This window comes from Scatophagus argus, chromosome 9 (assembly GCF_020382885.2).
Source record: "Scatophagus argus isolate fScaArg1 chromosome 9, fScaArg1.pri, whole genome shotgun sequence".
In the NCBI taxonomy this organism is placed as follows: domain Eukaryota; kingdom Metazoa; phylum Chordata; class Actinopteri; family Scatophagidae; genus Scatophagus; species Scatophagus argus.
Window position 1 is genome coordinate 12,527,871 of NC_058501.1, and position 11,777 is coordinate 12,539,647.

The window sequence follows — 11,777 nt, forward strand, 5'->3', positions numbered from 1 at the left end:
GAAACTGCATTTTGTGTTCACTTGTGTTATCTTTGTCTAATATTTAAATCTGTTTGATGATCTGAAACATATATATCATAGTTATCGGTTGGAATTCTCATAACTGTTTCTGAAACAGGCCTCAGGCAAGTACTACAAAAACAGATACTGTGATCTATGGTGGTGCCCTTCATTCTGCTAAAGGGTACTTGGCCATTGCCTAGTTTTTTCCTATTTGGCATCCACATTGTGCAGATGTACTTTATTGTCTCTATTAAATCATGGTTTAAAAATATAAAACTTGTGAAATGTCATGGAAAAACAGTGCAAATGTTACTGCAGTACTACAACACTACTGCTTGGCTGAAAGGACAAACTGACAGCAAAGACGACTGTGCCAGTTCATAATAAAGGAATTCTGATTGCAAGCGCCTTTACTACATCTAAAATAAGATAAAATGCTAAAAACAAAATAATAGTGCTGATTAATTCATGTGTCTAAGCCTTTATCCCACTATTCACAACTGGGACTCTAGTGTGATAAGCTAAGGTGCCAAGGTTGTAATGACACTGTGGCCTCTACAAGATTTTACACTTTCAGCTGAACAGCAGTGTGCATTGTGGTCCACTACTATGTCTTTTTTAATATTACCATTAGGAGTTGCCAAAGACAGGCATTTTCAATAGGGGTGGTAGTAACCAATACCAAATCAATCATTGGTATAGTTTCTCACAAATTGCACCAAAGTGTCACAAAATCATGAACTGTCACAACTTTCCAAGCATCCTTGAAATTGCATAGCCAACACATTTGCTTCATCCACAATTTGTGACTCCCCACTGGATCCATTCAACACAAAAATTCCTCACGATGCACTTGCCATTAACTTCCTGTACAACAATTCCATATAAAATGTGGAATAATACACCTAAACAACTGCCAAAATTCCAACACTGAGGGAATCAAAGCACAAAGCAATTTATCTGTACATTTTTAATGACACAGTTAAAAAGCTATTCAGTGACAATGCTATACTTTAAAAAAAAAGATATACAGTACAAATACCACATATCAAAGATAATATCAAAATCACATATTTGTGAGTAAAAAATGAAAAATGCAGCAACATGACTGACAATACCATGGGTTGCCACAAAAAATACAATGGAAGCTATTCAACAATTGCTGGGATATCAATATTATTACAACCGTAGCCTGTGGAGGTTGCTAGGTTTCAAGTCAGATGTTGGCTTAAGTTGTTTCCGTTTTTCTTTATTTTTTAATTTAATTCAAAAGTAATTCTGTATGGCTCCTAGCCACACCTTACTTCCTGGTTCCAATTAATTTCTGAAATTCAACAACGTGCAGACTATTCCTTCTCATGCCAAAGACAGAAAATGTATAAAAGTAGTTATTCAAAATAACCATTACAAACAAATTTACCATCAATTCATAATCTATACAGTTGTTCAAATATTAGCATTCAAAAGTGTCAAAAACTGTCAACTCCGGAGAGCTTGATTGCTGGCAACAGCATTAACTAATGGGCTGGATATGATAGTTACCCATTGTTTTCTGAGCCATGAGAAGTCTGGTGCTGAAGAAACGTCTCCAAGCATGAGAATGTCTCAGTGCACTCAGTGCATTCATAAAGAACCTCTGAAGAATTTCCTTGATCATTTTGAGTATGGTCCATATAGTCATCCTCTATGTCCTCTGCATTACCCTTTTCTAGGGAAGTATCCCCACTGGAACCAGTAGTATGACAAGTTTGTCCAACATCACCTGTTCCTCCTGTGCTTGGGTGGTTTTGGAGATGAAGCTCAAGGGATGAAGTATTCCTGAATTGAGCTGGGCACCTGGGGCACTTACTAGGTTCCTTTTTGTGATAGCGCAAGTGCCGTTGGTACACACACAACAGCCCAAATCTTTTTCCACATTCCTGACACTTGTAGTTAACTCGGCCTGCTTTTCCAGGCTGTTTCCCCTGTAGATGCTCCACTGGTGATGCTGTTTCTTCATTGTCAGATGAGCTCTTTGTTTTCTCATCAGGAGAGAAGGTAATTTTTTCACCATTGAGAGAATTGGGGCCAGGGCCATTTTGTGGATTTGTGTACAAGAGTTTCAAACTTGGTTTCTTCTCTAATTCAGCTTTGTGGTACATGGCTACATGCCTTCTCAAATCACAGCGTTGTGGAAAATGTCTACCACAAAACACACAAGTGTGCATAGTACCCTTATGGTATCTCATGTGTCGAGATAAACTACTAGAATGATTAAAGACACGGTGACAGTGTTTGCAAGGATGCAGCTTGCCATTGGGATTACTTCTTCTACGTCTGCCTTTAGGCGGTATTCTTCGCTTCAGAGTTTTTTGTGATTCTTGATTCAGCTGATCTATTTCCTCCTGAGTTTGATGTGAGAGATGATGCTCCTTTAGAGCTGTTAACTTTTGGAAACGATCCCCACATAAACCACATCTGTAAGGTGTGAAAGAGCGTTCAGTATCAATATCACTACTAGCATCCCTAAAGATTTTACTATTCCCATTCTTAACATCAATAGATGTGCCATTGCTGTAGAAGTTTTCAACTGGTATGTCTCCTATGTGCTTCGAGTTCGATTCAATTTCTATTTCAGGAGCAAAAGGAGAACTGGGCTCTATTCCTTTACAGTGGTACCATGAATGTGTCTGAAAATCTGACATCCAGAAGAAATTCAACTTGCACTTCCGACAGGGATATGTCTTTTCAAACTTTTTTTCCTGCTTATTCTCAGATTTGCCCAATGATGTAGCCTTAGGGTACAGATGGTTTTCTTTTTGATGGGCATTCAGTGCATCCACTTTAAGGAACCGCTTGCCACAATGACTGCAGCAGTGAAAGGTTTCATTGGCATGATCTTGGAGGTGTTTCGTAAGGTCATATCTACCTTCAAAGATCTTACAGCACAAAGTACATTTGTAACCTCGCTCTGTATTGCGGTACTGTTGGTGACGATGCAAACTCTGCAGGCTGTTAAATGATCTGCTACATATTTCACAACGGTAATGGCCCTGACGAGACTTGTCCAAGTTCAAGTCTGATGGCCTTGGCCTGAACATGTCTCTATAGGGGGACGACTGTGGTCTTAGATTTGGAGAAACTGGTTTGACAGAAGATGGAAAATGTGATGGCAGGACTCCGGGAGATGCTGGTTTTACAGATGAATGTGACTGCACCAAGCCATTCAAAACTGTTAACGTACCATTTTCTTGAAGCACATATTCACGAGGGACTTCAAATCCATTTGATGAGCCATCAAAGGAGAATGACTCCAAAGGTCCATGAACGGCCATGTGGGTTATCACATTTGAGTACTGGCTGAAACCATCACCACACTCAGTGCAGATGAAGGTGCTTGATTCTCCACCTAACTGTGGTGAAGCAACGGTATTCACTGATCTTTGCTTTTCCATTATGAAATTATTTTGTCCATGTGCTGATGGCATCACTTTTCAATCTGCAAGTATGGTTTAAAACTCTATTCGGACATCCATAATGTTGATTTCCATGGGGCTATTAGTTATGTCCACTCTTTCAATAGACTGGTGATAAAATCATATCCTTACATGCTGAATGTTCACCCATCTGCTTAGGCGTTCCACATTGCATCAGAACCTAGGGGGATAAAACAAAGAATTATCAAACCACCAAGGCCAAGGTTTGTTTAACAAAACTGAGAAATAAATGATTACATAACAATTTAAAAGTAAAATAAAAAAGCACTGCCTTTGACTGTAAGTATGTACGGCGTTATCTCTTTTAACCCCACACACTAGTGACTGTCCTCTCAACCACCTATTCAGTTATTAACCAAGGAGCTGAGAAATTTTGTCCTTTACAAGTTCCAGATATTTTAAAGTTTGTATACATCAGAGTTTCCTCCGCACTATTCCATTTATTGACAGACCTTTGAGAATTCTGTTGGCCAAATTCTAGCCCTCCTCATGCTGAATCACAGCATCCAAAAGGAGACACCAATCTGATATGTGATATGGAGATATATGATATCAAGCTTGTACTGTAGTATATCCAAACATGCACACCTCAACTTTTTAAACTGCTGTCCTAAGGAAAATCATGCCAAAACCCTCCTTCATGCCCCTACATGTGGTCAGCTGCAGTCTCACGTGCAAGGTTGGAACCTGCCTGCCATTGGTAGATGACACCTCTTTCTGTTAGAGGTATCATATTAGATCCTTAAATGTAACATGTCATAATAGTCCAAAAAAGGTGTTGTCAAGAGAAAAATCATGTGCAAGAGTGTGTTTGGTACTCACTTTACATAATGTAATGCTGTGTAACATTATTTAACTCAAGGCACTGACTGGCTACTTGTTTACACATCCAGCAGTTACCCATCAGTTCACTATCATTCACTGAAGGGTTTGTGGCCACCATGCACATCTAAGTCCAATCCTGACCCTCTTTTAGCTCCATCGACTGTAAAGATGAATGACAGAGCTCCTAAAAAGTAAAGTCAACTTAATCGTCTCCTGGTGGCAGGCTCCAGTACAGGCCACAGATCTCACAATTCTATGAATTATTCTATCTTTAAAGAATACACCCAGAACCGTGCATATACCCTAAAAACTGGATCCAGCATCTTAGTGACTGCCTCTGAACCAAATTCACAATCAAAGCGCAAGCTGTTTGAGGTAAAATTTTAAGTTTTTCCCCATCGTTCTTGTGATGCAGAGATATACATTTCTGGCTGAAGTGCTAGAATTGTTCATGAACTGTTCTTCACGTGCTCTTTTGGCTCCATCTTATGCCCAGGGCAAAGCGGTCCAACAGGGCAGGGCAAGTGTCATTACTAGTTTTGGACCAATGCAGCTGTTATTTTCAACATGTGAACACTACCTAATTAAACGTAATTACCCAGACTGTGTGTGACCTTTTAGATGTGTAGATGAACACAGAACATTAATTAACATTTGATACGGACCAATCCTGTCTGCATGTTGGGAATTTAAAAGCAGCTGTTTCTTTTGTTGGTTGGGATAGTTAGGTTTCGGCATGAGGAGTGAGACTGGTTAGGGTGAGGGTAAAAATGGATAAGTCAATCAGAGGCAGAGTAGAGCAGGTAATGCCTTCACCATTCTGAGAAAATATATCATCACGGGGAGAGACTCACCTCTTGCCACAAACCCGTGACACTGCATTATATGCAGTTTACCCATAAACCTAAATTTCAAACCTTTACTGTCAGTATATTTTTTACATAAACCAAAATTCCTCTCTGCATTTCCCATAGCTAGCTGGGATAGGCTCCATAGTCACCCCTACGACCCTGACAGATAAAAATGGCATGGAAAATGGATGGATGGATGGATTTAACCCATCACTGACTGAACACACACATGCAGTGAAACACACAGGAGCGAACACACATGCAGTGAAACACACAGGAGCATTAAGCATTTCAGGCCCCTGGGGGGAGTAAGTGCCTTGCTCAAGGGCACATTGGCCTGCTAATGGGGGGTGATTAATCACCATGCCCATTTTTCGGGGGAATCGAACTGGCAACCCTCCGGTCACAAGCCGCTTCTCCAACCTCTAGGCCACGGCTACCTTCCAGAGTTGAGTGCACTGGGCCAGTAAGACAAAGGTGCAATTAGGATGTGCTAATGTAACTAATCCTAACAGACAGAAAGTGGCAGTGGTTGAGCAAGTACTCGGATCATTTTCTAACTAATAATACTAATACCCAACAAATTACAAATAGAAGTCATGCATTACATAGTACTTAACTACAGGTATGTAAGTAGAATCAGGAAAATGTACATGAAGTATTAAAAGTACTCAATGCAGAAAATATCCTGCCACTGTAATACTATTATCTGTGCATTAAGCAGGATTTTACTGTTGTAGTTGATTGAGGTGCAGCTAATTTTGAATCATTATGCACAGGACTGCAAATAATGATGATTATCTTCTCCATTAATCAATTAATTGTTTGGATTGCAAAAATTCTGAAAAAGGTGATAAATGCCATTACAATTACCCAGAGCCCAAAGTGACACATTCATGCTTGTTTTGTCCAACCAAGAGTATGAATCAAAATTATTAAGAATACATTAAAATAATGGATAGGAAAAGAAACAAATCCTAACATTTGTGAAGATGCAAGTTTAAAGCCTGCTGAAAACATTCTGGCAAGTTACTTAAATTTACCAGTCATACATAGCTAGACCAAAAAATAAATAGCATTTCATGTCTATTTTAACAACAGTTTGCAGCAGTTTATGTTTGAAATTTACCTCTGATGTCTCTAATTAGTTATGAGGAAAAGCTGTCCAAAGTATACTCAATCCTGCTATAACAGATCCACTTCTGACTGGATCTGTTACAGCAAACATATTACAAAACACAATAGGAAATTACACAAAATATTTATGGTTTCCCAACAAAGAAACAGCTTTGATGCACATTATATTTTCTTAATTCAGATCTTTTAAGCTATCAGACACTGAAACACTTTATCAAACAAACACTTTCACAAATCAAAATAACTAGCATTTGATGACTGTTTTAAGAAGAGCATATCAAAAATCAAGATATTCACAAAGCTGCAGCCTGCAGATACAAATCCCCCAGTTGTTATGTAGATACATTCAGCTCACAAAGCTTTGTCAGGATTATCCATGAACATTATTTTCAAAAAAAACAAAAACAAACAAACAGATGTATACTGCCAGAGGGCCACTGAACCCTTCTCTAATACCTATCTGTCGTAGCTAGGCAGCTCGTCAACATTAGCCTACCTTGAAAGCTAATGTTAAATTGACATTAATTCTGTTTCCAAGAACCTTCGCACTGTTGAAGGCTTTTTGAAAGCGATATAAACACAGAGATAAACTAAGAGCAACCCACTAACCGTTTTAACTTATTGTAAAGCTATGGGTTAGTTTGGTCAACGTTAACGTTAGCTGCTGCCAGCTAGAGTTAGTTAGCATAGGGAGAAAAGCACTAATATATAAACAGACATTTACGGGTCAGTCAGTTAGATCGACCAGTCATTTTTAACACAACTTACCACATAATCTGGTATATCTCAGAAAACAGCATATTTAATATGCAGCGTGCCGTTAGAACCGCTCTATAGCGTTGTCTATTACCTAAACGCTACAGACTCCTAGACTGGGGTTGGCTTTCCTGTAGGCGGGGCTTACACGTCACGATAATGACATCATGACGCCGTGACATAGGTTTTTGACGTTGTTCCTACGTAGTAAAAAATCTCCTGGGACAATGTTATATGCACTTTTACTAACCAGTTTACCAATCAGGTGTAACTAGTAGCACAGTCTAATCTAACACTGAATTCTAATTAAACAGCTGTCTTGAACGGTAGACATTTTCGACAGACATGGACGAACCGTTCCCCCAATTACATTTCAAGCTAATTTTAAAGAATTCGAATGTAAGTTGTTTAGTTTAAATAATACACTGTCACTTTTTCAGTCATATTGTTTGACATAATCTTGCGAGCTTATAAAATGATGCGTAGGGGAAAATTTCCCATTAGTTTATATTTACATCTAAACGTTTTCATCAATAAAATATAGAAATTCATCATAAATTATTAGATTTATATGCAATGATGTAAAAACTAATGACAGTCCTACGAAAACTATTTGCCCGTAAACACAAACTATCGAGGAGTTTCACACGGCCAGACTGTATACTTAAATATGTGAAACAGTTCCCTCTGCTGGTCCAAGGATATTACAAAGAAAGCCTATGTTAATACAAAGCACATCCAATGCAGTGAGAAGCAGTGAGGGTGACAATGTATACATATATCTGTATATGTATATATATCATCATGATCCTAATGATCATCATCATTAAGTGTCACCAGCCCATATTTTTTTTATTGCTCTTGAAGCCAGATGGTGGGCACTAAGGGGAAGGTGCTGTCCAAGCTTTCTTGTCCACAATTGCTGCATACTAAACCATGATAGATGAATGCTCCTTTGTAACTCTATCCATCATCCTCAGTGATATTCTCGCTCCCAAGAAGTCAGGAAGCATGTGGCCAATACTGGATCTGTGCAATTTTTGAACAATTCACCCTTCTGTATTCTGGTAATGAACATCTTAATTGCATCCAGTGCAATAACACTGATAGACTCTTATTTCCACATCCCTATATTGCTTTTCCAGTCAAAATACAAAATTTTCTTCGGCCTAGCCACTTAAACTTTAGCTGTTCTCTGGTTCTGTGCATGTTTTTCTGTCTGTGGAGACAGTGTCAAATCTTCTGAGTAAGACACAAGATTAAACGTTTTTACATACATGAACAAATCTCTGATTCACACTATGCTATGTATGCAAATTTGTCAGATAAATGCATAGCAGTATGTCACCTGTTTGCCCATGTAGTCTGAGGTGAGTTGTCCAGCAAGACTTCAGGCCATTTCGCCATCTTTTCAACTAACAGGGCGTGGGATATCTCTGCTTTTCCCTCCTTCAGACAAGGATGAAATGAATGTCCCCTCTGTTTGCTCACCTGTAACATTAATAGCCCAGCATATTTTAGGGAAATTTTTGTCTGATACAATCCTTAAGCCAGAGGTGTTCCTCTAACAACCCAGCAGATAGCTCACTGGTTTTTAGATTCCCTAATATAATAGAATTAGCCACATGGTTGCAGAGAATTGCACAAGCCTAAGACTTGCACCGCTAGATAAAAATAGGCTGTTCATATCAACATCCTGTATTGCACTATTAATCAGATTTAGAATTTAGAACATTAGAAATTTAGAAGTGTGCAATCTTTAATTTAGAACAGGATTTTCTCCTCTGTTAGTACTTTGTTATCAGTCAAACAAATGATATAAATACACAACAAAACATCTACTTTCTCAATTGAAGAATGACAGAGAATTAAAAAATATGTTTCATACAGAAAATTGAATTGTAAAATTTTGCAGATGAATTTTACAGAACTATTTTTTTTACTACTTTTTTTTTTGTCCAAACTATTTTCACAAACAAAATTAACAAATTTATGACAAAAGTTACCCAACTGACTTTAACAGAAGAAGAGGAAGTAAAAGCTACTAATAATAACTGACATTGGAACAAGAAGCCCACTCAAAATATGGAGAATGGAAAGTTACAACTGAGTAATGACATGCCCACATTTTTTATGAAAATATATTTATTCACACTGCAACATGTTACAACCAAGCAGCAGCAGCATTGGTCAATAACCTCCGGTTGCGAAACACTTTTCATAAAACACCAGGCACATTTTCTGCCTTTGCATATCCATCTCCTGCAAGTATAGAAGATTTTTGAAGTGAGACTGAGTCGTTTTCTGACATATTGTCTCAATCGTTTTGTATGTGCCTCCTCGTCAGCATCCTCTTCTGCGTACACCCATCACAGACACCTGTCATGCGATTGCGGTCAGCGTTTACTGATAAGTTAAGCAAGAAGTCTGAGCAAACACACAAAGTTTCCACTAACGGCATCACTTCACTTATCAAACACATCAAATAACATACAGTTCATACACGTTTTATTTTGTTTTTGACCTTACGGAAGAGGAGCTTACACATCACATTCTTTAACAAAGTAATTTTAAGCATTAAAAAGAGGACTGTTTAACTATTTTTGGAGCTATTTAGCAACTGCATCTGCTTTTGCAAGTTTGCCTTTACTGAAGCGTTCACACAATCCTTTCACAGCCCAACATGACTGCTCTCTGTTGTTTCACCAGTCTAGTTTTAGTCCACAAATCTCAACTGAAGATCATGTCAGCAAATTAAAACTGATAATGATAGTTTACTTACCTCATTAAAATGATTGTGTGGAGACACAGACAGACCCACATATTTCCATGTACGTTTTCTTCATGTAGTGTGTGATGAAAATGTGAAACAAAGTTGTCATAAATTGATATTAATGTCCAAGCTGTTTCACAAATAAAATCCACAGATACATCATAAATATTATCCAAATAATTTTATTACAATAAAGACATAATGTTAAAGCTACTGATAATAACTGACTTTTGCACAAAAAACGCCTCCTTATAACATTTACACATAACAAATGACTGATGTTTTACCCACTTCCTGAGTTGACAGAAATACACTTAAAAGGTCTGGAATGTGCTGAATGATTTGTAGCCATTAATAGCGCAAACAGACTTGTAGTACTGTTTGAATCATTAAAGGCTGCAGATCAGTGTGTGCTCCAGTGGTTTGTTTTACTTCCCCTCTGAAGTGTGATGTCTTTGATGTGAAAAGCAGAGTTGGGATTTCTGGCACAACTTCATCTACTTCCAGGGTTCAGGGTGAAGAGAAACATCTGACAAGGTCAAAAACTCAGGCAACACTTAAGCATAAAAAACAACTTAATCATGAGGCCAATGTGTTTCAACTTGAGATCTTCTTCAGGGTCATCACAACACACATTTAAATGACATTGAACACCCTCAGCTGAGAAGCTCCTGACATGGAAAACAGCTTTCTCTACTGGCCAAAGTCTGTAATAAAGAAAACAATTTACAGTAGAATAGTATGTGTTCATCTTGTGACTTGTTAGTAACAAATTGTTATCAGGGATTAAATTCAGTAAGTTGTGTGGCCTATCTGATATGTAGATACACATATCTACAGATATACCAGATAAAGTGGAAAAACAGTCAATAACATTTTAACATTGGAACTAATAATCACCATAACAGTCATCATCATTATCAGCAATTATTTACTCTCAGTAGAGTTGGCCATGAAGACTGACCACCACCAACAACATCAACAACAATAACAACAACAAGGAATTAAATTGTCATTTACATTGTTTACATTAGAATAAAAACCTGAGTTCCAGAGTTCGTGTTCATGTTACGTCACCTATAGTACACAGAATAAATGTGTATCTGAAGTGTTTCAGTTGGATTAGGCCATCGACAGAAAATTAATCCAGAGAAAGATTGATTAGTGATTGATCTTGACTGGTTCTAGTTTTGAAAATGTGAATATGAAGATATCACCTTGGAAAGGACAATTTTCACTTTCTTTATAGGCTGTATAATTAATAATTATGATAATGAGAAAATGGCCGATCAGTTGATATGAAAACAAATTTTAATGTCAGCTCTGAAATAAACAGAAAAACAGGGAGAAAAATCATGCATTGAATTCTCAGATCAATGCACAACATGTATTTACTTCCTGTTATCACTAACCCCTCCCCCACAGTTTCCAACCCAGCACAGTTGTCTATTCTATGGCAAGAAAGGTGAGTGCTTTTTGTCAAACTACACTTATTAATGTGTTAGATGATGTCCTGGTCTTTATAATTAATTCATTTAATACAGTTGAATGATTACAACTAAGAAACAACTGGAACTTTGTTCAGTTTCTTTATATTCTTTGCTGCCACATACAGAGAGGCAAAATCAAAATCTGGAGTGTATGTGAAGAAATCACAAAGTCACATTTATCAACCAAATCTTATGTTGCACAAATTCAACCATAAACTGATGTAACAGCCTGATGAGCAGTTTCTTTTGTCAAAATAGGTGGTATGTTGCATCAGTCAAAGAGCAACCGGTACTATTTGGATCTCATGTAGCCACTTGCTCTGTATAATTAATTTAAAAGATTAAAGTGATATATTTTGTCATTGGAGGGAACTCACTCCAACGAAATTTGTTCTCTGCATTTAACCCACCCAAGTGACGTGCACACACACACAGCAAACCCGGGGCAGTGGGCGACCGCGTGCAG

The 11,777-nt window shown here is 37.8% G+C and overlaps 1 protein-coding gene across 2 annotated transcripts; it reads right to left on the reverse strand.

The window, feature by feature from the left end:
• Positions 1-958: 958 nt before the first annotated feature.
• On the reverse strand, positions 959-7,215 carry si:dkeyp-84f3.5 (uncharacterized protein LOC334144 homolog). Of its 2 annotated transcripts, XM_046399379.1 has the most exons (3): positions 7,061-7,205; positions 6,285-6,367; positions 959-3,639 (listed from the first exon to the last, which is right to left on the reverse strand). In XM_046399379.1, the coding sequence occupies exon 3, from the start codon at positions 3,468-3,470 to the stop codon at positions 1,542-1,544; it is 1,929 nt and encodes a 642-aa protein (XP_046255335.1). In that variant the 5' UTR covers positions 3,471-3,639; positions 6,285-6,367; positions 7,061-7,205; the 3' UTR covers positions 959-1,541. The 2 variants fall into 2 exon arrangements, with proteins under 2 accessions (XP_046255335.1, XP_046255334.1); XM_046399378.1 differs by lacking the exon at positions 6,285-6,367 and having other exon boundaries at positions 7,061-7,215.
• Positions 7,216-11,777: the final 4,562 nt, after the last annotated feature.

Coding starts and splice junctions, on each gene's coding strand:
- si:dkeyp-84f3.5 (XM_046399378.1), bottom strand. CDS start 3,470: ATGCCATCAGCACATGGACAAAATAATTTCATAATGGAAAAGCAAAGA.